The sequence below is a fragment of the Pygocentrus nattereri genome, chromosome 29 (assembly GCF_015220715.1).
Source record: "Pygocentrus nattereri isolate fPygNat1 chromosome 29, fPygNat1.pri, whole genome shotgun sequence".
Classification (NCBI taxonomy): domain Eukaryota; kingdom Metazoa; phylum Chordata; class Actinopteri; order Characiformes; family Serrasalmidae; genus Pygocentrus; species Pygocentrus nattereri.
In genome coordinates, this window is record NC_051239.1 from 17,863,225 (window position 1) to 17,889,611 (window position 26,387).

The 26,387-nt window shown below is 39.1% G+C and overlaps 1 protein-coding gene across 1 annotated transcript in view; it reads left to right on the forward strand.

Annotated features, from left to right (window-relative positions):
* The window catches only part of LOC108412059 (periphilin-1-like), a 26,940-nt gene extending 3,001 nt beyond the window's left edge, over positions 1 to 23,939 (forward strand). Inside the window, exons 2-6 of the mRNA XM_017683925.2 lie at positions 284 to 366; positions 5,463 to 5,701; positions 11,443 to 11,495; positions 14,861 to 14,968; positions 21,805 to 23,939. Coding sequence (XP_017539414.1) covers positions 284 to 366; positions 5,463 to 5,701; positions 11,443 to 11,495; positions 14,861 to 14,968; positions 21,805 to 22,008 — 687 coding nt within the window. The 3' untranslated portion in view covers positions 22,009 to 23,939. The remainder of the gene's footprint in view (positions 1 to 283; positions 367 to 5,462; positions 5,702 to 11,442; positions 11,496 to 14,860; positions 14,969 to 21,804) is intronic.
* Positions 23,940 to 26,387: the final 2,448 nt, after the last annotated feature.

A 26,387-nucleotide genomic window follows, 5' to 3' on the forward strand; every position in this document is an offset into this window, starting at 1 on the left:
GAATAAATTGGAATTAGCCATGAAAAATTCATGATTGGTGCATTTCTACATATAACGTATTATATATATTTATCCACGAGGAGCTGATGTAAACAGGTCAATGAAGGAAATACACTGCAGTACTTATGTCAGTGTATCTCAAAGTGAAACCATGCAGTCTTGCCACTGTGGTTTATTGCAGAAAGCCTGAGTGCATTAACTGCTATTAATGGATTGTTTTGTGATGGCCGTTGTCCAGGAAACAATCAGAGATAATGAAAATATGTGCAAATGTTTCTTGCAGGATCAGAAAAGACCCATCAAGAGAATGAGGAGTCCCTCGCGATTCACTCGTCCGTTCACTCGAGGGAGATACTTTCGTCCTCGGTAAGTTGTAACCTGTGCTGATTGGCACGTGTATCAGCTTTAAGACGAGGGCCGCAATCAAGCCGTAAACTGCCAGGGTTCTTACCCTGATGGAACAGTAGAGCACAGAGCCAGGAAAGGGTGTCGTAAATAAAGGGATACTCCACTTTGTAGACACTTTTAATAATCCTTAAGCCTTTCATGCTTTTTTTGTTCGTTAGTAAAAATAATTACTAGCAATAATGTTTTAGTAATTTTGGGGGTTTTCAGTGTTTGGACTTGGTACTACATCTAAAACCCGTCAGGTCAGTGTCAGATGAAAATGATTAGATATTTGTGTGAACAGAAAATCCTTCTCCATCTATTTGAGTAAATAACATAACTACTCAGTCTGCAACACAAAAGAAACCACTTCTTCATGACCGGCAGAATTGTGCCCTGTGTGGAGAGATGCAGGCCTTCCATCCCTTTACTCGCTGTGTTCAGAACAGGCCTGTCAGTGAGACTCTGAGTTCAGACCAGATTATGTCCCAACACTCATAAAACTTGTTTCAGGCCTAGAAATCTGGCTAAGGTCTTAAATGTGGTTTAAAGGAAGTCTGACAGTTCAGTTCATAGCGTTATGAGTGAAAGCACAGTAAAGGCCACTAAGCCTCAAAGGACAGACATAGCACTGGGAAATTAATAGTCATTAATGAAATTAATTGTCATTAATCAATAATATGGTGTTGCTTGTAGAAGTGCATTACTGGCACAAGCCTTTGTTAAGTACCAGTGGTGCTAATAGTGGTAACACCTGCCACATATGACGTAACCGTGTCATAAACATGTCATGTGCTGTCATGAGTTTTGATGGCAGGTGTGTTCAGTAACATAACAGTGTCATGTCTCCGTTACTGGTAGGTGTCATGGTTAATGCTGTAATGCTTATATATATATATATATATATATATATATATATAACAAAATGAATCTGTCAGGACAATTATCAGTGGTGGTAACATGACACTGTCACATTACTTTAAAAAATCTAATATGATGTCTCATGTGATATGATATCTCTAATATGATGACATTTTAATGGCAAGGGTATGTCAGTTTTGTGTAGCATGGTTCAAGTAAACTGTTACTGTAAAAGTTGAAGTTTTGCTCCAAACAAATTTGCAGTGCTGTTTCAAGTCAGTCGGGTGCAGATTGGTTTACTTTAGCTTCCGCTGAGGTTATGGTAAAATAAACCCATACGCCAAGACTGCTAAACTTAGTGAGCCTGTGTGATTAAGATCAAAGTTCTTACAGATTCCCAGAGCCTATGCCAGTGCAGAGGTGTGTCAGGTTTTACTTGCTATTCGTCTAAATTAAGAACAGATACAAGATATAACCGCACCTGTTTTATATGTGATTGCTATGAACAAATCCTTTCAGAGACATTCCGTAGAAACTGGGTTCAAACGTGCAAGCTGTTAACTCACTTGATAAAGGTGGTGGGGTTTGGTTTCATAAATGGAATACTCATGGTGTCCAGTTCGGCAACTAGATGATGACTCCAGGCATTTTATCTAAAACAGTCCCATTGTTTCAGATAAAATTCAAGTTTGAATAGTTGTAGTAGATAAAGAGCATTATTAAAATCACCTGCGTGTGGCTTTTGCCTTTATGAGCTTTTATAGTGTCTGGAAGAACCTGTTTACCTTGATCTGAATTGGACTTTGAAAGTTTGAGTTTGAGTTTCACTGGTTATGTGACCATGTAGGAGAGCTTCGTCAGGCACTGTCTTCTCCAAAGAGATCGTTTCAGTGTCTTTCTTTTGTCTTTTATTGGCCTTGAGCCAGCTTCATGTAGCTGATATGGAACTGCGTAGGACAGCCAGACAAGCTAGTCTCTGAAATGTAAAGAGGAATGCTTGCTTAGAAGCTAAGTAAGCATTTAAATCTTGCTGCTGGAGGTGTAAACCTGAAAAGTTTGCCATGCCGGTCTGCTAGTAACATAACAATGTGCGGTCTGAAGTTTTATGTTAATGTTAATGTTTCCGGTTTCAGTTTATTAGCATTCAGTATTATAACTGCATCATTCCTGACTTCAGGATGGCACAGTGGAGGTTTTGTCTGATTCATTCAGAAACACTGAGTAAAAACGGTGCTTTATTGTGTCCTGACTGCACACACCGGCCACAAGCTAATATGTGGGCCCCAAGCTAAGCATTAGCCACATGCTAACATGCTAATTCAGTAGTCAAATGCTACTGCATGAGCTAGTAAGTTGTCTCCAAGCTAAGCATTAGCCACATGCTAACATGCTAATTCAGTAGTCAAATGCTACTGCATGAGCTAGTAAGTTGTCTCCAAGCTAAGCATTAGCCACATGCTAACATGCTAATTCAGTAGTCAAATGCTACTGCATGAGCTAGTATGTTGTCTCCAAGCTAAGCATTATCCACATGATAACATGCTAATTCAGTAGTCAAATGCTACTGCATGAGCTGGACACCATGTTGTCTCCAAGCTAAGCATTAGCCACATGCTAACATGCTAATTCAGTAGTCAAATGCTACTGCATGAGCTAGTAAGTTGTCTCCAAGCTAAGCATTAGCCACATGCTAACATGCTAATTCAGTAGTCAAATGCTACTGCATGAGCTAGTATGTTGTCTCCAAGCTAAGCATTAGCCACATGCTAACATGCTAATTCAGTAGTCAAATGCTACTGCATGAGCTGGACACCATGTTGTCTCCAAGCTAAGCATTAGCCACATGCTAACATGCTAATTCAGTAGTCAAATGCTACTGCATGAGCTAGTATGTTGTCTCCAAGCTAAGCATTAGCCACATGCTAACATGCTAATAGCTCACGTGCTAGCCACAGCACAACGATATAGTGAATCTTATCTACGACACAGTGCAATGTGTTATAACAGGTGTTCACAGGTCACTCCAGACGACTCCCAGGCAAGGCCTCAGTCTCTGAGCTGCAGGTCTGAGCTGAGTTTTTAACAAGCCTCTCATAATTGAAACACCTTTAGTAGGATGGACAGAACTGGAACCCTGCGCACAGTAGAGACAGAAAAGTTTGAAAAAGTAGTTGCATGCCAGTGTAATAGCCAATCCACGTGATCCGTATTAAAACTTATTAAACTTCTGCTGGATTAGCCGACAACTCCGGCTTAATTAGCTATTGTGCTAGCCCACTTGATACCTGTACTAAACTCAGCAAAGTTGTTTTCTTGCTTTCCTTTAAACGCCACACTAGTAGTGCTACGTTCTGTCCATCAGACTGAAGGAGTGTCTATAGCGGCTTATAAAGGCTTGTTATTGAAAGCCACATTGAACTTGATGCCTTGTTGTTTACGCAGGCTGAAATTTCACGCTTCTCAAGTCTCACATCCAAGTCAGAGTTCCTGTCTTTGACCGTTGCACTCCTCTAATCTACCATACCTGTCTAGTATGCATATATACACCTGAAGAGCTTAAAAGAATAGTTTAAAAATAATTAAGAAATGGGTCCAGCAGTTAGCAGTTGAGTAATGATTTAGGCATGCTAATTGGTAAAGCCAGCTTTCATCACTTGTTAGCCACATTAGCCTTATGCCTTCAGTGCAGAACCAAAGAAGCAAACTTTGTGTTTCTCTGTGATTAACTTATATAGGGAGTTGCAAACCTAGACCTTGATGACAGTCTCATTTTGCTCTCTTCACCAAACCAGGTAAGGTGATCATCTAGCTCCAAGTGTTTGGCGCATTGGTGCCAGATTAAGTGGACTCTCACCAAATTCTGCAGATTTTGGTTAAATTTGGTGGGAAGAATAGTGCAAAGTTTGGACTGCTTTGACATTATTTTGGTGGGTTTTAGAAAAAGTATCTAAAATGAATGAAATGCATTAGTTTAAAATGCAGCTTAAATTTGATTAGGCCTAACTTTTTCCCCACATCCAATCAGTTATCAAAATTTGGCATACATTTTAGTCACTGCTGTTGAGAGCAGGCAGTTGCCCCGTCTATCGTTTGAAATCCACGTCAGTGGTTGGCATACCCAGTTCACTGTTTATCGCATGGGTGTGCATATGGGCCTAAAACGGCTAAGATTATGTAGTTCACTCTGCGTTTTGACTGTGCAAAGTTCTCTAATAGCAGGACATTGTATAGGTCTGTGATCTGTTAGACCTATAAAGGTAAGCAAGTATTAAAAGTGTGTATTAGGAATGACTGCCGTTGAGCGCCACATTAAGTACTGCACATTTTCTGCAAATATAAGGCATCCGCAGATTGGGCTGTTTTTGATGTGTGTTTTTTAGATGTTTTTTCGTGCATTTTGGCTAAAAACTATCCCGACACAATCTGGGAACCCTGGTTGGGAGCACCATAGCATGAAAAATGGACTGGTAGATTTGAATGTGATGAGTCTGGTTCTTTCAGTACAGTGAACACTGTCAGCACTTTACTTAATGAGAGTAGTGAGAAAGAGCAAATGCTTTGCAAGTTGCAAAACTTTCTTTTTACTATAAAGCTTTTTGGCTTGTGAAGAATGTAGACGTGGCCTGCAATTTAAAAAGCACCTTGCAAATGACACTAAGTGATATGCCAACCCAAAGCAGAGTGATACATTTGGACAGATTTCAACCAGAAACTAGTGTGTATTATTGATGTTATTTGGCCATGTTATGTTGTTAATTCACTTTGAGGTCATTTCTGATGTGTTGGCCATAAGCCACTGTTCTGCTCTGAATTTTTAACTGCAGTATTTGACCCTTTATTAATTATACACATCTTTATCTGTATATATCTGTTAGGTTTGTAATATGCAGATTATTTGTTGGCATTTACAGATGCTTTCATTAATTTATGAGTTTCATTTGGAGACCTGTACTTTCATTTGTCATGCATTAGGATAATGAATTTGAATTGAAGTCTTTATAGCATTTATTAAAAGTGTGAATATTCATATAGTAAAAAATTGCTCAAATTTAAATCACTACTAGCTGGTGGTCCTCAACAACTGGATTAGGAACTGACGGCATGCTGGGTAGAAGATGAGAAATGAGACGATTTATTCTGTGTTCCTCAACCTATAAATTGTGAATGCAGTATTTTAAGAACTGTATAAAACTAAGGTCCTTCTCTTCCTTCAGGTTTTATTACAGGAATCGGGATGATCGCTTTTCACGGCGGCCCGGGTTTGGCCTGAGGTTCCAGCGGTTCAACAGGGCCTCGTTTCTTCGGCTGAGTTCCAGATCCAGGAGCCCAACCCTGGTTCTGAAACGGAAAGTCGAACTCTCGTCCTCACCATCGTTTAGCCAGCACTCAGACAAGAGGCCAGAGAAGAAGAGCACATCCACTACAGTCAGAGAACACAAGTCGAACACTCCAGGTACACATCAGTTAGTGTATTTCCAGTGAGTCCGATGACTTCAGTACTGTAAGGCCATATTTTGGTGCTTTGTTTTGTAGTTTGTGAACCAAGTCATGTTTGATGGAGAAATTTCAGGCTTGTAGATGGCTGCTGCTGCTCTCTTTAGCTATGTAGTTTACTTTTTCTCAGCTGTTGTAGACATAAATTTCAAAAAAGCCAGAAACTTAATAAACAAATTTGTGGTTACTTAACAATTCAGTGCAGTTTGGGGCGAATATGTGATGATTTAATGCCAGATTGCAGTCATTTGCAAACATTTGGGTGCCTCTGATCAAGCAATGTTTCATTGACTTTCTGAGAGAAAATAAGTAAGACATGACACATCTGCCCCTTTAATGCACAATTACTCTGTATTTATTACATTTACTTAATATAGTGGAAAGAAATCAAACACAAAATTAAGGCCCAGTTATGTACATTCATTTAATTTAGTTACTCCACATTCACCTTCCCTGGGAGAATTATATTTTTATAACTTAACTATTTTTTTAATAACTTAACTAGCATCAAGACTAGGTGAATGAAGTCAATAGTTAAAATAATACATACAAATATAGCATAGTTGAGATCTACCCATGCCATGATGAAATATTCCTTGAAGTAATCCATGGTGAATTTTGAGCTGTGTTTTAGATCATATTCCTGGCCTGACTACATTACGTTTGCTTCTAGAATTTGCCTGATATTTCGTATTTAGATATTTCTATTCATGCGTTTACCTATTAAATGTCCTACATCCCCATAGCATTACACTTTCACGCCATGCTTATCATTAGGCAAGGCGTTCGTCTCATTAAATGTTGCTGCTTTTTTTTCCCAAACAAACCTTTGCTGATTGTGACTCAAGAGTACACAGCACTTATTCCCAGAATGTCTTCGGCTTATCTACTAGTTGTTTTGCATATTTCAGATGCTGACGTTTGTGGTGAGGTTGAAGGTTCTTTTGAAAACTCCTCCGTGCAGTTCATGGTTGAATGGTTCACATTAACCCCAAAGTAATTCAATGATGTGCTGCAGAGGTTGTTTTCACTTCTTTTCACTTGGAGAATCAGCAGAATGTGTGTCTGAGTATCTGAATGCCTGTGTGTGAGGGTGTGTGAGCAAGAATTCTCCCTACCCCTACTTTCTTGTACTGCTTCATCGCAGTCACTAGGTGGCGGCAGCAGTGCATTATTTCTAGCACAACCTAACATGGCTGCTTCTACTCAAACCCCCACTGTGAAAGTGTTTTTCTCTGCACTCATCATTATGCACTCCATCCAACAACAGCTGCGTCGCTGGCGAAGTAAATAGCTCGATTAATTGAATTTGGAATCTCAGGAACCACTGAACAGCCCTTCAGAACAAAAATATATATATAGCCATAGTCAAAGATCCCACATGGCTGCTTTTCAGTGTGACAGAATAAAACTCACCTATAAAAAGCCCATTGTCAACGACTGTGTGTTTGCACAGAGAGGGGCCTGAAGATTATAAAGGCGTATTGAACAGTGGTGGTTTACAGGCTGCTTATTATAGTCAGCTAAGTATAGAGCAATGTCCCCAAGCAGTGTTCCGTCTCAGACGTCTCGAGTAGCAGGTGTATTAACTCAGGAATTCAGTAACCCCCCCAGCTTGCTAAGCCAAGGACCATTCAGGCACTTTTAGGGGAAACAGTGTTTGATGTGCGAACAAGCTGCCTTACTATTGCCTTTAATACATTGATGCACCAAAGCTGAGGAACTTATAGAAAGCTATGCATTGGTATTAAGGCTGATAAACAGAAGACTGGAAACAATATGCCAGCCAGAGATTCAACACTGCTTTTTTTAGCCATAGCCAGTCGCCCAATACAGGGTTCGAATGGATGCTTAAAAGATCTTAAATATATTTAAGGTTATAAAGTCATCAAATGTCTTACTTTTAGAGGTATTCATTTTGGAGATGATTCCCAAAGACGAGACCGAATTGAGTCTTTATGTACAGTCGTGTGTGAAAAGTTTAAACACTCCTTTAAACACATCACATTTCATGTTTTGTTGATTTTCTAAGTGAAAGTAAGTTAACACAACCTTTACTGAGAGCATTGTTCTGCACATTGTAATGCACAGTGCATTCATTTGCTGAACTGAACATGGATTTGGAAAACAATATGTATAAAATGTGACCTGTGCAAAAGTTATTTAAGGAAAATTTTATATTTCATATTTCATATTTTATGCATTCCTATATGTTAATATCAGCAAATCAATTGAAATTGTGCACAAAAATGTGTACTTTCTTCTCTGTAGGAGATGTATACATATTATTTTTACTTAGAAAATCAGCAAAATGTGTAAGACTGCATATTAAACTAATCCAGAATGGTCTGCCCACAAAAAAATGATCAAAAAAGGTAACTGTGACCAATAATGAAAGGCTAGATGACAGACCTGTTAAGCGCACCATACTAAAAAAGATTTCATGCGTATATATCAAAGTCTGTATCCATATTTGTTTTGCAGCCTGTTTGAAAAAAGTAGACATTAAGACATGTCATTAGAATTTTTGGATTGCATGGAAATGGTATTATTGATATAAACAGTATTATTTCTTTCTATTTGCCCAGGTAATAAATAACAGCAGCAGCCTTGCATCAGTGGTGCGGGTGGCTTGTTACCTTAACATGTCTGATTTATGAGTAGAAGCGAACCTGGACGAGGATCAACTGACATAAAATCATGTGGAATTGATCATAAAAAACCCATTTTAGATTTTATGCATATCCACTAAATTACAGTTCATTATTTAAGCCCATCTACTGTCATACTGCACCTGCTTTGGCATTCATTTGCCTGTCTTTGTCTTTGTCTTTGTGACTATTTGTTAATGATATGTTCCCTGCGACCTGTAGCCATGAAGAGATGACTCTGGCAAACATCTTTCATTATGTTTGGATGCTCTACGGTGGATTTTAGGGACTTTAATGTGCTAGAAAAACATTCCACGCGGCCTCATACTGATGGCACATGATCACAGAAGGAGCGTAACTGATTAAACGGGAGTTCAAGAGAGCATAATTGGCCTCTCTCTCTCTGGCTGGGTACAATCTCTACAATCATCACCCAACATGACACATAACAGACTTGGGAGTTTAGTGTTCTCCTCCAAGCTTGTTGAGTTGCCCAGTGAGGTTGTGTTGGGAGCAGTTTGAAAAGATGTATTTGCTGACATGTTGCCTTCACCCTCCCAGCTTGGTGCTGTGTGATGGAGGAGACCTGGCTAGTGAGTGGGATTGACTATGACTAGAAAACTGGGTAAAGAAAAATTGTACTCAATTAAGAATGAAAGAGTCAAAAATATACTTGGTTGAAAGCAAAAAAAGCATCAAGGTACTGAAGTATATCAAAATAAATGTAAAAGTAAATGGCCAGTACTGTTCCTTGCACAAAGATGAATTAGTGTAGTTATGTCCAATTCATTTTACACATCAAAACAATGTCTCAGACGTCAGGCAGTGAATTCATAAGCATTTCATGTAATAACCTTCTGTGAAGGAGCTTTCAGAGACTTTAATCTCCTCAGACGTTTGGTTCCTATCACCACCACTGTAAATGATTCTGACTCTGTAAGTTTCTCTGTAATGGAGTATTTCACACCAAACCGCTTTGAATGATTTTGTTGACATGGTAACCATTTAATTATGCATAAATTGTAAAAAAAAAATTGTAAATTGTATGAAAACAAAAGTTCTCCTTTAAAAGAATATCCCAGGAGTTTTCAGTCTAATTTATGTCCTGCATCTGTGGTTTCGTACCATGGACGATGTTTTAGACACTTTCCTCTGTACCTACAAAAGAACAGAAAACCTGACTCAAAACACACTTATAATTACTGTAGTCATGTGACGTGTGACAGTGGAGAGCGTACCTAATAAACAGGAAAATAAGTGTAGTTTATGTCTGTATCATATATTTGGTGACTACACAGTTGTGTAGGGAGTGTATCGGTATGTGTCGGTGAGCGCGTTTGAGTGTGGAAACGGGGCTGATTAGATGCCATCTCGTATAGGTTCCTCTCCCTGTTTTCACTCTCATCCCTTTTCTTTCTGCCTTCCTCTTTCCATCGCTCGTTTGCTCGTTGTGCCTGTGAGATATGCAGAGATGAGGGTGAGTCATTGCTTTTGTGCCGTATGTGTGTGTGAGAGAGAGCATGAGCGAATATTTTGTGTATGTGAGTGGGAGAGAAACGAAGGTGTTTTTGTGTGTATGTGAGAGAGAGAGAGAGAGAGAGAGAGAGAGAGAGAGAGAGAGAGAGAGAGAGAGAGAGAGAGAATTTAAGCATCCAGGCAGAGAGCCAGTATATAGCAAGCAGTCCAAGCACTCAAATGTTGCGAGGCAGATTCTCCAAATCCACCCTGCAGGTTTTCTTAAAGAAGCCCATGGCCTTAGTTACCTCCTTTACCTTTTAACCCATTTAACCCCTTCAACTACAGATTTAATATTCAGTTTTCATTTTAAATGGGAATTTCAGTGATTTTTCACATCCGATGTGAAATGGTTCACTGCAGAGAAACTTAACAACTCAACAACACAAATAAAGCCATTATATTTACTACCCAAACAAGCAGTAAACCTACAGAGTGTTTATATGTCATGCTGAGAGTGCTAAGGTAGTGGTGATTGGATATCAGAGAAATAAAGAGAGTTAAACTGAGTGAATCGTGTAACAAACCTGTCCTGAAATCGCACTCGCTCACATTGTGTGCTGACGTTAGCTCTTCCTGTGGGTTAGTAGATTGGGTGAGTTGTTTGAGCATGGTAACCTACTTTTAGATGTTCCTCTTAAGTGAATGCTTCAGTTAAACATAGATCTTAGCTCAAGCTTGGTGGTTTTTTAATGAAGACATATCAATGTTTGTACCATGTACAGTGGCCCAAATCATTGGCATTTGTTTGTTGCGCTGGTATTCAAAACTGTTTGTAGTATTCCAAGGCTTCGTCACCACTTTCCATGCAGCCATTGAAGCTAAAAGAGCAAATATGCCTGAGAAATCACGTGTGGATGGACTTTAACATGTATGAAAAATGCTCAGTGCAAATTTTACGATAGAGATTATTATACTGTGAAGTCAAATCTGACTGATTATCTGGAATATGTAGGTAATAGTATTGACACTAACGTAACAGGCTCTGGTGAAGGTCACACTAAAAATGGGGAGCTCAGAGCCTCAGACCACTTTGTTGTGGTGAGTTCTGGCAGTGGATGAGATGGGGAACACTGCTGCTGCTGCTGCTGCTGCCATCACTTCTGCCAAACAACTTTCAGTGCTCCAAAAAACTCAGCATTTCTCTGTTCCACTCTCGGTAGCTGAACTAAGCTTGACCCGTGTGTGGCCCTCACTGCTGCTTTCCATAATAAAGAAAAGATGGCAAAATAGTCAAATATAATATTGCAATAAAAATAAAATGAAATAAAAACAACAAAAATAAACAGAAGTAACTACTACAACAAACCAAAACCCATGGCAGTGGTGATTAAAGCAGTCATTCTAATTTGTAGCACCTTTAGCATCCTCATAACTCATGAAAGCTATATTTGAAAGTGACCTTTAGAGACCTCTAGAGACTGTGTGTACCTTGTAGCACGCATTTGATTTCACCAATTACTTTGATGTTAAAATGTCTGTCTCTCTCTCTCTCTCTCTCTCTCTCTCTCTCTCTCTCTCTCTCTCTCTGCAGATCATTCACGGTCATCCTCTGTGGCCTCTGAAAGACCAGTGATGTCATTCACAGTAAGAGACCAGAGACTCTCTTTTTTCCTTTACATCATAAAACCACTGACCTGGAGCCAGTTGGTCATTCGATTCTGTAACTGCATTGCGTTTGGAGGTAAGGGCCCCACCCCCCCCCCAACGTGCCCAACGTGCCCAACGTGCCCAACGTAGTTGATCAGCCGAGACAAGTCAGAGTGTGAGAGGTTTTGCGCCGGAGCTGTGAGGCTTATGTACACTAGCGTTTAAAAATTAAGAATCACTTACCAAATTAACAAGCTCTGTTATTTTATATGCAATAATAATGTATACGCTGCGGACTGGAATCTTCTAATCACTATATGTTTTATTCATCTAAATAGTTTACATGTATATTTATATAACTATAGATTGTATACTAAGCCTAAGCTTTATGCAGCATTCCAGGAATTCTACTGAACAGACAAGTTATTTATTCTTTATTATATTTTTTCAAAGAGGAATGAAATTTTACAACCACATTGTCACGATTGGCCCCTCCCAGTCTGGTCCATGTGCCTTTTGTTTACATTTTGATCTTCCATGTGTTTTGCTTTCCTAGTCCGTCCCCTTGTTTTGGTTACTCCGCCCCTGATTGTCTCCACCTGTGTTTCCACCTGTCCCTTGTTTACCCTTATGTATTTAATACTTATGTATGTTTTCCCCTGTCGGGTTAGTGGTCTTTGTCTGAACTGTCTGAGTTGTTGGACGTATTGTATTCTCGTGGTGTTTGGTGTTTGATTCAGTGTTCATTTCATCATGTCTGTCCCTCCTGCTCTTCGTGTTGGATGTTTGAGCCTGGACTGGTTTGACTATGACCCTGGATTTGCCCTTAATTAACGTCGCCTACCTCAGCACATGCGTCCGCCTCCTCGCTCCCAACCGTTACACACATATCTAATTCTTCAATAATTCTTTCTAATAATACTAATTTGGTTATAAAACATGATAAAAATATAGAATTTAATGATATGATAAATGTTCCCGTTAATAAAATTAATATGAAAAATGCTGATGAATATTAAGCAGGGGGCCTGACAGTTTGTGATTTAATTTTTTATTCCAACCATAGAGCAATCAGAAAAGGCACAAATGGCAAGATATTAGATTTTGACAGACGGGATGGGAATAGCTATATCATAGGCAGGGAGAGAGGCACGAAGTAAGCAGCAGTGCTTAGAAACACTGTGTCTTTTTCATTAATTGTGCTCTTTAGTCTCTTTTCACATCTTTTATGCAGCGGTTGCTCCAGAATTTTTAATAGACAAAATAAAAATTCATGAACTTCTGTGTAGTTCAGGAAAATAATGACATTTTTAGTCATTTATACATACAAGCATTTTGTCACTAACTAACCCAGCAGAAATGAGTGATTATGGTCCGACCTCTGAGTAGTGTTAATATGCTTCTGTATCACCTAAGAAGTTTTTTTTATCTAACCATATTAAAGGCTACACAGAAAAAATACTAAATAAATCTAATGATCTAATGCCAACGCTAGGCTTCCAACCTGAAAAGACAATATGTGTAATGTTTATATTATATGATTTGTTTTGTATGTTTTTTTATCTAATTGTATTAAATGCCACATAAAAGTTTTAGATTTTTGAATGTTTTCTAAAGCTACTGTTATTACCACTCCCAAAAAAGGTGTTCACCACCTCCACTGATCAACCAAACCCAACGTTATGCCCTTGATGAATTATTATCAATACTGTTCTGTAATTATCTATTTATAATAGGTAACTTCAAATAGACTCGCTTATGCAGTTTCTGACCCCGTACGGCTTCCCGTTGAAATGGTCCAAGTTACAGTAAATTCAGATTACTGGACAACATAATGCAATTGGAAGCAAGTGTGAGTAAAGAAAGAATTATATTAATTAATTATCTTAATTCTTTTGAGAAAGCATTGAGATTCACCTAAAACCTTGTTATACAATGTTTTGCTGACAGTATCAGAGATGCATCACTGAATGATGTCTGCTGTGGAGACCCCGACTCTATACATTGCACCCACGCTTCAACCACAGCCCTTTCACAATCTCGGAGTTATATAGACATCTCTGGTGTTTGAGATGGTTTGAACCGCATGACACCTAGATGCAGCAAGAAAAGCTGCCCAAAGCGTGGGTTCAGTGTACGTAAACAGATGATGTCATACAGTGATCCTGCTGCATTTATCATGCAAATATAAACGTTTTGAAGTGTTCCAGGCAAAATTGTCTGGAGTGTTTCGTTAATGAATGCGCTTTTAACTACACAGACCTGTCAGCAGGTCCAGGTGTCCATATCTCTTTTTCACTCACAGTAGGGTTATAGCACTGGCTTCATAACTAGCAAGACATAATAGTTCATTAATACTGCTCAGATTAATAAATGGATACTAAGCCTGCGGTGTAAGGGATTAAGAGCTGAAGCGTGTCTTGGGGTCTCATATTTTATCAGAAAGACAGTTTTGCTTTTTTTATGGAGCACATAATCTAAAAGACCCCTGAAGCAAGTCATGTGTAATAGTCAGTGTTTGTGGCATTGCCAATGTGAAAGCTCAGTACTTGCAAACATGTCATTTATGCAGAGTGGTTTATTAATGGATTGTCATTGTGTTATAATCTCTCTCTCTCTCTCTCTCTCTCTCTCTCTCTTTATTTATCTCCCCCCCCTCTCTCTCTCCCCCCCCCTCTCTCTCTCTCTCTCTCTCCCTCTCTCTTTCCCTCTCCCCCCCTCCTCTCTCTCTCTCTCTCTCTCTGTCTTTGCCTTATTCTTCTCACCCTTCCTCTATTCCTTGTTTTTTCTCTCTCTCTCTTTCTTTCTTATTTCTCTTTTATCTCACTCTTTGTTCTCTCTATTTCATCCTCCCTCTTTTTATCTCTCTTCTGTCTCTCCTCCTCCCATTCTCTTACTCCTCTCTCTATTTCTCTCTTTGCTTCTCTTTCCACCTTCATCTCTATTTCTCTTTCTCTCCCACTCTTCTTCTTTCCTCTCTCGCTTTCTCTCTCTGTCTCTCTCCTTGCTTTCTCGATCTCTCCCTCTTTTTCATCTCTCCTCTTTCTTTCTTCCTTTCTCTTACTTCTCTCTGTATTTTTGTCTTTCTCTCTCTGCCTTCATCTCTATTTGTCTCTCTCTCTCTCTCTGTCTCTCTCTCTCTCTCCCACTCTTCTTCTGTTCCTTTCTCGCTCTCCCTCTCGCTATTGCTTGTTTTCCCACTGTCTCACATCCTCCCTCTTTTATCTCTCTTCTCTCTCTCTCCCTCTCTTTCTCTTACTCCTCTCTTTCTGTCTTTCTCTCTCTCTTGCGCTCTCTCTCTCCCTCTCTCTCCCACTCTTCTTCTGTTCCTCTCTTGCTCTCCCCCCCTCCCCTCCTCTCAGGTTACTCAGGAAGGGCAGATGTGCAGCGGTAGAGAAGCTCCCTCCTCAGTCACCCGCGCAGCTGCAAGAACCAGAGCCATCCAGAAAAAGAGAGAGGAGATAGAGGAGGTAAACATTTGCGATAGAGATAGAGACAGAGAAAGAAGGGAGAGAGAGAGAGTAGAGAGAGAGAGAAAGAGGGAGGAGAACAATGGCATTTATTGTAAAAATGGAAACACACAGCCAGTTTGACACAGGAAAAAAACTTTTATTAGCACAAATCAGCGGCAGTTTTGTCGACCCTCAGCAGTCGAACAGTCGCCTTGGCGAGCTGGAGAGAGAGTTTTGGCCTTGCTAGTCAATCCTGCAGCACGGCTTTTTTATTTTGCTCTGGTGAACAGCAAGCAGAGCACACGGGGGTATGACTCAGATAGCAGAATGAAAATTATGCTACACACACACACACACACATTCCCTCTTTCTCGCTCTTTCGGTCGTCCAATCTCTATGGTTACCGCAAGGCAGACAGTAGGTGCTGTTTTGAAGTGATCTGGTAGCAGGTAGATTCTGCACAAAACACACACACACACTCATATATACACACAGATACACCCGTATATATACAAAGTCCTCTAGTGGTCCCTCACTGGTTCCCGCAGGTCAGAGGGGCTGTTATGAAGTGATCTGGTAGCAGGTAGATGATAGCACAGCACACCAGTATGCATTTGTGAGTACAATCAAGAGGACAAAGCTCAAGGATTACTTATTGAGAAAATTGTAGAAATGTTCCATTGAGTGACAGCCAATTGCACCATTCAGTGGTGTTTTATGTAACCTGCTATGTAATGCTTTTATATAACACTGATCAAACATCATAGCAGGCAAAAACAAACAGATAAAAATAGGGTCTGATACCACTCCTGACTGCACTGATGAGTGTGTGTGTGTGTGTGTGTGTGTGTGTGTGTGTGTGTGTGTGTGTGTGTGTGTGTGTGTGTCTGACACAATGTGGGGTTTATTTTCACTGTTTATGTTCAGTGTGGATGTTCAGCATATTCATTGTGTGTTTTCAATATGTACAGTGCTGTGCAAAAGTCAGAGACCACCGTTTCATTTATGTCATTTCCAGTCAAATTAGCTATTAATTTATTCATTTTCACTGCCATTATAAATACAGAATCACCTAGAACTCACAACAACTAAGTACAAGTATATTGTAAGTATAATATCAATTTTTTCACTTATTTACAGAAGACCTGCTTTTTTTACGCCTCCAAAATTCAGTCTTAGAAGTTGGTTTCATTTCCTGCTTGTCACGATCAAAGTAATCCCAAGCACATTCAGCAATTTTTGATGTTTGAGATTTGGGATGCAAGTAATTTGTTTCATTCGCTCGTTTTCCTCCATTTAATTTCCTTTTCCCAGTAATGGCTTCTTGACAGCTACACATCCTTTCAGGCCCATAGCACTGAGGCGTCTTCTCTCAGTGGAAGGATGGACAGAAACCCCTGTGGACTTTTTCAGATCTGAAGAGTGGAGCTTCATTTTTCTCCTCTCTCTTGAAGATGAAAACTTTAAGTACTGTTTATCTGATGGAGACTGGTTTGGTGGTCTACCAGCTCTTGGACGGTTAAAGTGAGTCCTTGTGCAAATGGATTATCTCCTGAAAAACATCTCCTGAAAAACATCTCCTGAAAATCGTTGAAAGGCAGTTTTTACTGGAAATGAAATAAATATATGGTGGTCTCTGACTTTTGCAGAGTGCTGGCCACTTTATGAGAAAGACCTATTTCATTGATACTCATTGTAGAAAGTCAGAGATAATGGCTCATCCATTACTGCACACTTTGTGTTGGTCATCTAGTCTGTCATCAGCGGTCAGTGTCTGACCACTGGATGCTGTTGGCTGGATAGTTTTGGCGTTTTGGTTGCTAAACTATTCGCAGTCCAGCAGTGAAAATGAGTTGTGTAAAAGCTTCAGCAACACCGCTGTGCCTGATGTACTGTCACCAAACACATGACCATGTCTCTACAATGTCAGTGAATGTTTCACCACCCAGGTAATATCTGGTCAGTGGTGGCCCTATGGTGCTCTCTTTCTGCTGATGGACAGGGTAGAGGGTGATAAATTGTGGGGGCTGCAGTCAGTAACTGTGAACCTATAAAATGCACTTATATATTAGGTGTTTCTGATAAAAGGGCCAATGATAATGGCTACAATACCCTAATAAATAGGTGTACAGGCATATAACATTAACACAACATTTATTAAAACTGAGATCAGTGGAAAATAATACTGCCCCCGACTTTGCTATTCATCCTCGTGTATTGACCACTCATTAGTTCAGTGCATCAAATGCTGACACTGTACGTTTTATATACTTGAGTGTGTTTACATGTAGATTTTTTTTTACTTTATCTCCACATTTCCACTGTTAATTGAGTAGGATTTTGCCAAAGTACTCAAACTGTCATTTAACTATAATATGCACAGCACTGCATCCAGTTACGTAAGGCAAATTCTAAAAACCTTAGACAGCTACACTTGACGCTTTTTTAATAAATCCTGCGGTTGATCTTTAAATACTGATGACATCCATGATATGACTGGAAAAACGTATAGTGACATAATTTAGCATGATAATAATGATGGTGTTGGATGCAAAGGTTTGGGTGCCACTGATCAAATTGCCTGCTTTATTGAGTTTCATTGATTTTTTCACCATTTTTATTGGCTTTTAAAATATTATAATGGCATTATTTTCTACAATGATTATAAAAACATTTTTAATTCATCATTTAACAAAAAGAATACAAATGTGGAGGACCATACTATTATCCATAAAAAGCACTGTGGAAAAATTGTTTTAATAATAATATTGTTCCTCTTTAGGCTGGTTACATTTACACAATAGCAAAATAAGATCATTAAGTAATCAGTCATTAAAGACTCACTGTTTAAAAAGGCATCAGGAAAACCTGAATTCTCATTTTAGCCTTAATAAAATATTTTTTTTATTGATTTTGTAGGTTAAAGGTAAGTATACATCCTCTTCAGAAAACACTTCTGTATATTTTAATTGGAGGGGGATGGGCTAAAATGTGGCCTGTGCCCTAAATGGGTTCCCTGTAGAGGATGTGTTACAAAATGTATGTGTAATTTGATCAGGGGTATAAAAACCTTTGCAAATTAATGAAGAGGTACCTAATATTGGCAAGTAGTGTATTTTAAACAGTCTGAAAATAAGGTGTTGAAATGATAAATCCATGTTAATAATACTTGCAAAGGCAGCAGGGAGACGTGAGTTTCTAAGTTGAAGTGTCTTTTTGTGGTGTATTTGTTATATGAAGTGGTTTTTTGGTATGTGATCTGCAGAGAGACGGAGAGAGACAGAGTGTTTGCATTCACTGGAAGTGTGAAAGTGTTGGAAAGGTCAAACAGTAATCCTTATGAATTAGTAATTTGTGTTTACGTGCCCATGAGTGTGTGTGTGTGTGTGTGTGTGTGTGTGTGTGTGTGTGTGTGTGTGTGTGTGTGTGTGTGTGTGTGTGTGTGCATCTCGCACATTTTCACACTCCCTCTCTTTGCTCCTTGGTCTCTACAGTGCTGACTCCCAGCATTCCTTACACATAATTGAGTGAGGTGTGAGATATCTTTAGCCTGTCTGTCTGCTTAGAGATGGAGAGATGGAATCTGTGCACTGTGGAGCAAATCTTTTCCTAAGTGAGAATGTGACCAATCCAAAGAGAGCTGACCAGAGCATAATTCAGAGTGATCATGATTCAACTCATGAAGCCCTTCCTAACTAGCCATTTAGTTGAGCTGGGAAAGCGAGAAGCTTCCTCCAGGCCTGAACGTGGACCCATGTGAACGGTGCAATGGGCCTAACTGAATTAGCCTTTGCAGCAGTGGATGAAAGCTGTGTGTGTGGGACCCATGTAATCAGACCGTATTTACAATGCAGAGGCAATAGACTCAAAGCACTTACTGGTACTTGTATAATAGCATTTGACTTAGCCATGCTCCACCCACAAATCCATTCTTTCATAACAGCTGTTGCTAGACTGGACATAATGTGGGTAGAGTAGCCTAAATCCAGAATGTAGAATGACTCAAGAAAAAAGTAAAAGAACAACTTAAGTAGAAGTACGGAGCACTGGATAACTTAGAAAACGTCTTAGTGAATCCAGTTAGTAGAGGAACTGAAGTTTGTTAAACTCTGTTTTTCTCTTTTCTCTTTTAAAAACGGAATTAGTAATGAAATATGAATGGGGTGCTTGTATAGTTAACTAGTTATTACCAACCTCAGGATGCAGAAATTCTACTGAACCTAAATAGAAACGGCAGCATACAGAGTGTTACTTCTTTCCAGTGATATTTAATTAAATTCCAGTGATAATTTATTTAATTAATTGCGTGTGAATGGTCACACTGTTAGGATAGATTGGGTGTATATTGTTATAATCAAGCCTAGCATGCTGGCAAACTTGTCCTTAATTCCAAGCTGCATAATTTTGAGTAGTTACATTTTTTAAGCAGATCCAATCTTTCTGACATGATGCTTCACACGCGTTTAGGTAAGTGACTCAAATCGTTGATGTGAACGAACCGGTGTCCTCAAAACGGCTTGCATGCACACATCCTACTCAGAAACGTCACGTAAATGAATCACATGCATCATCAGCAAACAAATGAACGGACAGAACGAGCCTTCGCTGCGAAGAGAATTTGCTCTGATCAGCTCTCAGCTGTTCATCATTAGAGCAAGACAGAGGCAGAAGAGGTGAGATGTGTTGCTTTTCCACCGTTTACAGGCTTCTGTTCGGCGCTGCTGCCATGATAACGTTGAATCCACAAAGAAGCATATGAATTCTGATCTGAGCGTTCCCATTAAGATCGCATTGCCACGAATTGGACACGTAGGACCACATATAAAAGTGGCTCAGGTCGGATTTGAAAAGATCAGATTTTCAGGTCCGCATAGCCTGAAAACATCAGATCTGAGTCACATTAGGGCAAAAAACGGATTTGTGCCAGTTCAACCTGGTAATGTGAATGTGGCAATAGACAAGCTTGTCATTTTAGCCTGGCATTTATAAACAGAGGGCGCTACAATTTCTCATTAGTTTAAATGGGATTTTTACTGCTACTCAGCAAAGGCAGCATGGATAAGTTAATAATTGAACCAATAATGATGTTTAGTGAGTAACACTATGTGCTGCCATGAATGCTGCTGCATTGCTTGGTTTCCTTTAGCCCCCATTTGTGTACAAAGGGCCGTGTGCTTTCCTCAACTTTTCTTAATTCTTTCCATTGCATATTTGCACATTTTGTGTGCATGGATATATTTGTAGTGATTGGATAGTGTAGTGGACAACACCTCTGCCTTCTACACTGTAGACTGGGGTTCAATCCCCACCTGGGCAAACACCCTACACTATACCAATAAGAGTCCTTGGGCAAGACTCCTAACACTGCCTTGGCCTCCCTATGTAAAATGATCAAATTGTAAGTCGCTCTGGATAAGAGCGTCAGCCAAATAATGTAAATGTAGTTGGGCTGTGTGGCATATCATTGATGGCTGATTTGCTTGTTAGAGTAATTGCATGGTATTCTTGTCGATGATGTGACATTGAACATGTTTCTTAGGCAGTTCTGTTCGTCATTAGGTTGTGTGGAATAAGTTGACCCTAATTTGACCCACACACTTCTTAACTGTAAAAGCCTCAGCAATAAAAGAATCACAAGGACCTTTAATAGAGTAATAAAAACTTTCACTGTTCAAATACATGTGGTTTTAAAACTACAGTTAAAACCAGTTTAATTCAAATGCAGAGGATGTGTTAGCCATCGTCTTCATGATTACAGTTGTATATGAATTTTTTTGTATTAAATAAACGGAATATTCGCAACATCACTGTTATAACAAAACGTCAGTCCGTTTTTTTTCTATTTCATTTGACCATGTTTGAAGATGTCAGCTGCTTTTTACGCTGCCTTTTACATTTTACAACATTTCATGTTGAATGGACCAATAGAAATGGTCCTTAATAAGGTCTCGTCACACTTTCCTTCCCCTAGAAAGTCAATTTGGGGACATAAGGTTTTGTTACAACAGTGCATATAATTTTTTGTTAATAGGGACAATGTGATGTCAGAGACCACCCTTTAATAATTCAATGTTCAGTCAAAATGGCAATTAAGGTATTCATTGTTCAGCTTAAGGAAAAAGCTGAGGCCTCAGCCACTCAGCCAAACTGTCAGGAGATTTGCTTTCAGTTTCTCACAGAAATCTGCAGGGAGATTTTTCACACCTCCAAATTTCATTTGTAGGAGTCGGTTGCATTTTCTGCTTCTCACAATCCACAAACCCCAATCACAAATTCAGACTCATAAGACCATAAAATCCTACTCCACATCTCAGATGTCCAGTTTCTGTATTCTAGTGCAGATTATCCACATCCTTTTCTGAGAAACAGCTTCTTGACAGCTAAACAGCCTTGCAAACCCACAGTGTTGAGTTCCCACAGTAGAAGGATAGCCAGACGCTGGGTTTGTTCAGATGTGAATAGTGGAGTTAGATTTTCTCCTCTCCATCAAAGATGAAAGCTTTAAGTGCTGTTTATCTGAAGGTGACAGGATTATTTTTAAAAAGGTTTTGGAAAGTTGAGAAATAAGTGTCAGTAGGATACATAAGAGTGGAGAATGGATGAAGATATGATGCTTTTTCTGACACTGAAAAATGAATATCTTGTGAATAACCAAGTGTAATTAAGATATTTCAGTGTAATTGTTGGAGTATTACATGGACCCATTGTGAAGCTACTGTGATAAGGCTGTTCATTCCTAACATCTAGATTCATGAACACAAATGTGTGTGTGTGTGTGTGTGTGTGTGTGTGTGTGTGTGTGTGTGTGTGTGTGTGTGTGTGTGTGTGTGTGTGTGTGTGTGTGTGTCGTGCAGGTGTATCGGCGTGACTGTGACACGTTCGGTGTCGTGGTAAAGATGCTGGTAGCGAAGGACCCGTCCCTGGAGAGGCCAATCCAGTTGTCCTTGAGAGAGAACCTGCGCGAGATTGGCCTGCGCTGCGTGGAGGCCATGGAGCAGTTCATCCAGGAGTACGACTCCAGAGAACCAGGCACACTGCCCCCCTTGCAGCCTCACTGACCAGCCAGTCCTGCTGAATATTTTGAAGAAAACAATGAGACTCGAGATGCTGGTCGTGGCTGCCTCCACCCTTAAGCTACCATTATAACAAAAGACAGGCAGTGTTGTTACACACGTTTGTCCGACCTCTGTCATGTGAAAAGAAATAATATGCATTGTGGGACGTTTACCTCATCACTTGTGTGCACATCATGCGTACTGTCTACACGTGCCTCGCTGGCATTGTAACTAGACTCTGTCCTTCACTCGTGGTTTACTGCCATAGCTTTACTGACCAGTCATTGTGAACAGAACACCAACGTCTCATCACAGCTTGTATAATTCAGGAAACTTTTCTAACAGCTTTGCTTTTTTCACTTGAACGATTTCAGGCAAAAAAAGAAAAATGCATTGCAATAAATGCTAGAAGGTTAGAAAACAAAAACAGGAAAACATTTTCCCAGATAAATATATGCCTAAATGGAACTATTTATTGTGCTTATGGAAAGGGTAAGTTTAGAAAGGCGAATTAAGGCAGTAGTTTAATTCATCAATTAGGGCTTCACGCTATGGACTAAATACCTTATTGCAATTAGGCTGCAACATTTTGCGATGACCTTCCAATATACTGAAAACAGACTGGCGAGACCTTGATGTTGTTAAATTACTATAATTTTAAATCTACACAATGTTATATTTCTTGGATCTTGTGGATTACTTGATTCATCCAAACACCATCAATACATCTCTGAAACATGAAATGTTTGGTTAGAAAACTAATTTGTAGTGTAAAGTATTAGTGCTGGGCAATATGACGATATATATTGTCATTATGATAAATTATGCCGTAATACTATACAAGAAGCTTTTTGGAACATAGATAGTGTCCATATTTGTAGAGCATGTTTATTATAAAGAGAGCAAAATAAGGTTTACTGGATTTAGTGCAACACTGTGTGTGAAATACTGATTCAAAATCAGTGCATTCATGCATTTGACAGTATTTGTTTCAAATGTAGCCTTACGGGTTCTTTTCTCTCTGTTCCAAATCATCAGATGTCTAAAAATATATATTGACGTGGTATATCCTGAAAATTGATGAGAATCGCGATATTATATTTGTGCCATATTTTTTTTTCCACTTTGAATAGGGATTAATGGAACCAGATTTTTTTTTTCAAATCATTCTGGAGAATTTCTATTGCTCCATTTTACACACACACATATATATATATATATATATATATATAAAATCAAGGTTTTGTCCCAACAACGATGGTAGTGGAGGCCATTATTGCAGTAATGATTAACAATCAATATATGGTGCAGCCCCACTGCAGATCATGGATGCTGTTTACAGAAACCCCCACAGGTGCTTTTTTACTACACTGTCTTACACGAGTGATAGAATGGCGTAGCTTTATTGACCAACCTGTTGTAAACAGGGCAACAGCGAACAGCTCATAAAATGCAGCATGCATGCTTAACAGATTAGATTTTCCCTCTTTTCCCCCAAAGACTAAAAAAGCCTCTTTACCAAGTAGTTTTAAATGCCAAAATGGCTCACAGCGTGATCCGACCACCTCACTTAAGGAGGATAATGGCAAGAAATCATCAGCTACACATGGCGTGGCAGAAATGCACTTAGAAGACTACTTGACAATTTGTGCAGCCCTGCACTTAAAATATTCAGAGAGTCCGTTTTTTTTTTTGTTTTTTTTTTGCGAATCTCATGGATTTATGGTGAACTGAAAACAACTCTCTGCCCAAACTGCTGCGTACACTTTTTGTTTGCTTCTGTTGTTTTTTGTTTGTGTTTGCTTGTTTTTCTAAAGCGAGAAACAAATAAGTCTGTTATTCAAGTTCTCAAGGCTTTGTACATATTTGAATACACTGGGTTACAGGGCTCTTTTGCTGTTTCAGTGAAAAAGAGCCTCTTTCCCCTAAAGACATGTTCCTAATTATTTTGTTCAGTGGTGATAACAGATTGTTTGTGGTGCTGTGAGTTCTTAGATTATGAAGTTGTGCTCTGCAGGAAGTCTTGTTGGGAGCACATCCCTCCCTCTCTGAAGAAATATGATGCTTTAACATAATGCAGCGTTAATGGGTTGAATCTGACCAAGAAGGCTGAATAACAGTATCGGTTATATGAGGAAACGCATTATCTATTGATTTTTTTATTTAAAAAATTAAATAAAACAAACCCTGCAGGATCTTTACAGGAGAAGGAAAAAAATACTTTTAGCGTAAGTCAATGGAAGCAGACTTTTTTTCCAAGTCATTTTGTGCCGTTTCTTTTGGTCCATTCATCATTAAATTTACACACGATCTAAAAAAAAAACAAAAAAACAGGGTTTTTCAAATTATATGAAAAAAATTGAGGTTTTGTTCCGACAAAAGCAATTTAATGTGGCAAAAATCCACTGAGCGCTCTTAAGGGGAAATCTCTCATGCTGTCAAGGATGCAAGTGTAATTTGATGATATAATAATATGTGGACTGTAATATTGGCAATAGTGTAAAATGCAGTCTGGGAAAAACTGGAGTTCTCAGAGGTGCTTCATTAAGGTAAAGGACCGGGTGTTCATTCTGATTCATATGGCGTATTTACTGATGGAGGATGTATTTAAATGTTACTCTTCTATATTCTGAGTAGAGCGTTCTGTTGACCTGGGTAATTTATTGAGCTGCCACAGCCATGCCCAAGTACTGTGGATGCACAAAGCCGGAATAAAATTCAGCTGTGTCCTACAACAGTTGTGGTTCTGTCACAGTGTATTCATTGGAAATGACCAGTGGAATTTAGTCACACTTTGCTTGTTCATTGTAAAATAATGGTTGCGCTAGCTGCTGACAAGTGCAAGACTCGTTTGAAGTGTAATTATATCTCAACACACAAACACAAGGAAAGCAGTCATTTTTTAAATTCAATTATGGGGGGCAGCTTCTGAAATGTGAGAGCCATTCTGTAGTGGTTTATTTGCCCAAGATCAAATGAACCTGCCTTTTCTTTTCCCACCTAGAGGATCTCAATGGAAAGCCAACTAAGCTCTTCTGGTATGGGAGATCTGGGAGAGTTGTAACACAGGCTGGGCTGTAACATCCCAGTTTCACCAACAAGAAACACAGGCTGGGCTGTAACATCCCAGTTTCACCAACAAGAAACACAGGCTGGGCTGTAACATCCCAGTTTCACCAACAAGAAACACAGGCTGGGCTGTAACATCCCAGTTTCACCAACAAGAAATAAGCTACAGGGTTGATATCACTGCTTTAAATGCCCACCACTCTCCTGAGCTGGCGTGAGAAGTTGACATATGTTGTATGTACAGTCATACACAAAAGTTTGATTACATCCACTACAGGGAACAAATATTTTTGAAGTTTTACTGCACAATTTCTTCTCTTTTGCTTCAACATGTTGAAAAAATGAAAGATAAAATATAACATGTAGCATATGTGTTCACTTAATACATAATAATTTGCAATAAATACTGTATTATTCAAAATAGACACGGTATCATGCATAGCACATACTGAAGAATTCATAGGAGTTACCACTTGTTCATAGTAGACACTGTAAAAATCTCAGTATATACTGAATAATTCATTGCAGATACGAAATAATGAAGATTTTTGCTTCAACAAAATGCCTTTTGGACAGGGATGCCACAATGTTTGCATATGACTGTATGTAAGATAGGAGTTGGTTAGCTCTCCTATTGAGTGTTGTAAGCCGAGTTCAATTTTTGGCAGCGATCTTGAGGAACATTTTCCATGGAGAAACGTTGACTGTGATGTGACATATACACTGTAATTTTGCATGTTACATTTGTATAATGTATTAGTGAACTTTACCCCAGTACTTTTTCACTAGGCAGGACACTTTTAACTTCATCCCTGAAAATGATCTGTAGATTTAGAAGCTAATATCCTACTTTTACTCAGTTAATTAACTGCAATGTGGTATTTTGGTAGTAAAAATGGATTTAGTCATCAGGCAGCATGTTTAGTGAGTCCCATAAGAAGTAAAACCAAATTACAATTGCACAATTTGCAGAATGAATGGGTAAAATTTCAGCCATAAAGTGCTCGTCACGCAAAATCAGATGGTTTTGCTTGATGTGAAAGGCTAGTGTGAGCATCAGCTATTGCATGTTCTCAGACAGCCTTACATAAAACCCAATTGATTTTATTCTGGCGCGGCTGCCAACAGAATTTCTATTTTGGAAACCCTTTATTTGAAGGCTACCTACATAAGGATGTCATAACACATGCATAAGCACTGAATAACACAAGCAATACCTGAGTATTCATGAACAGCAATGTAATATCATTTACTCCATAGATTGTCTTATGTCCTCTTGTAGTTAGTAGCATTATATATATAATATTATTCAG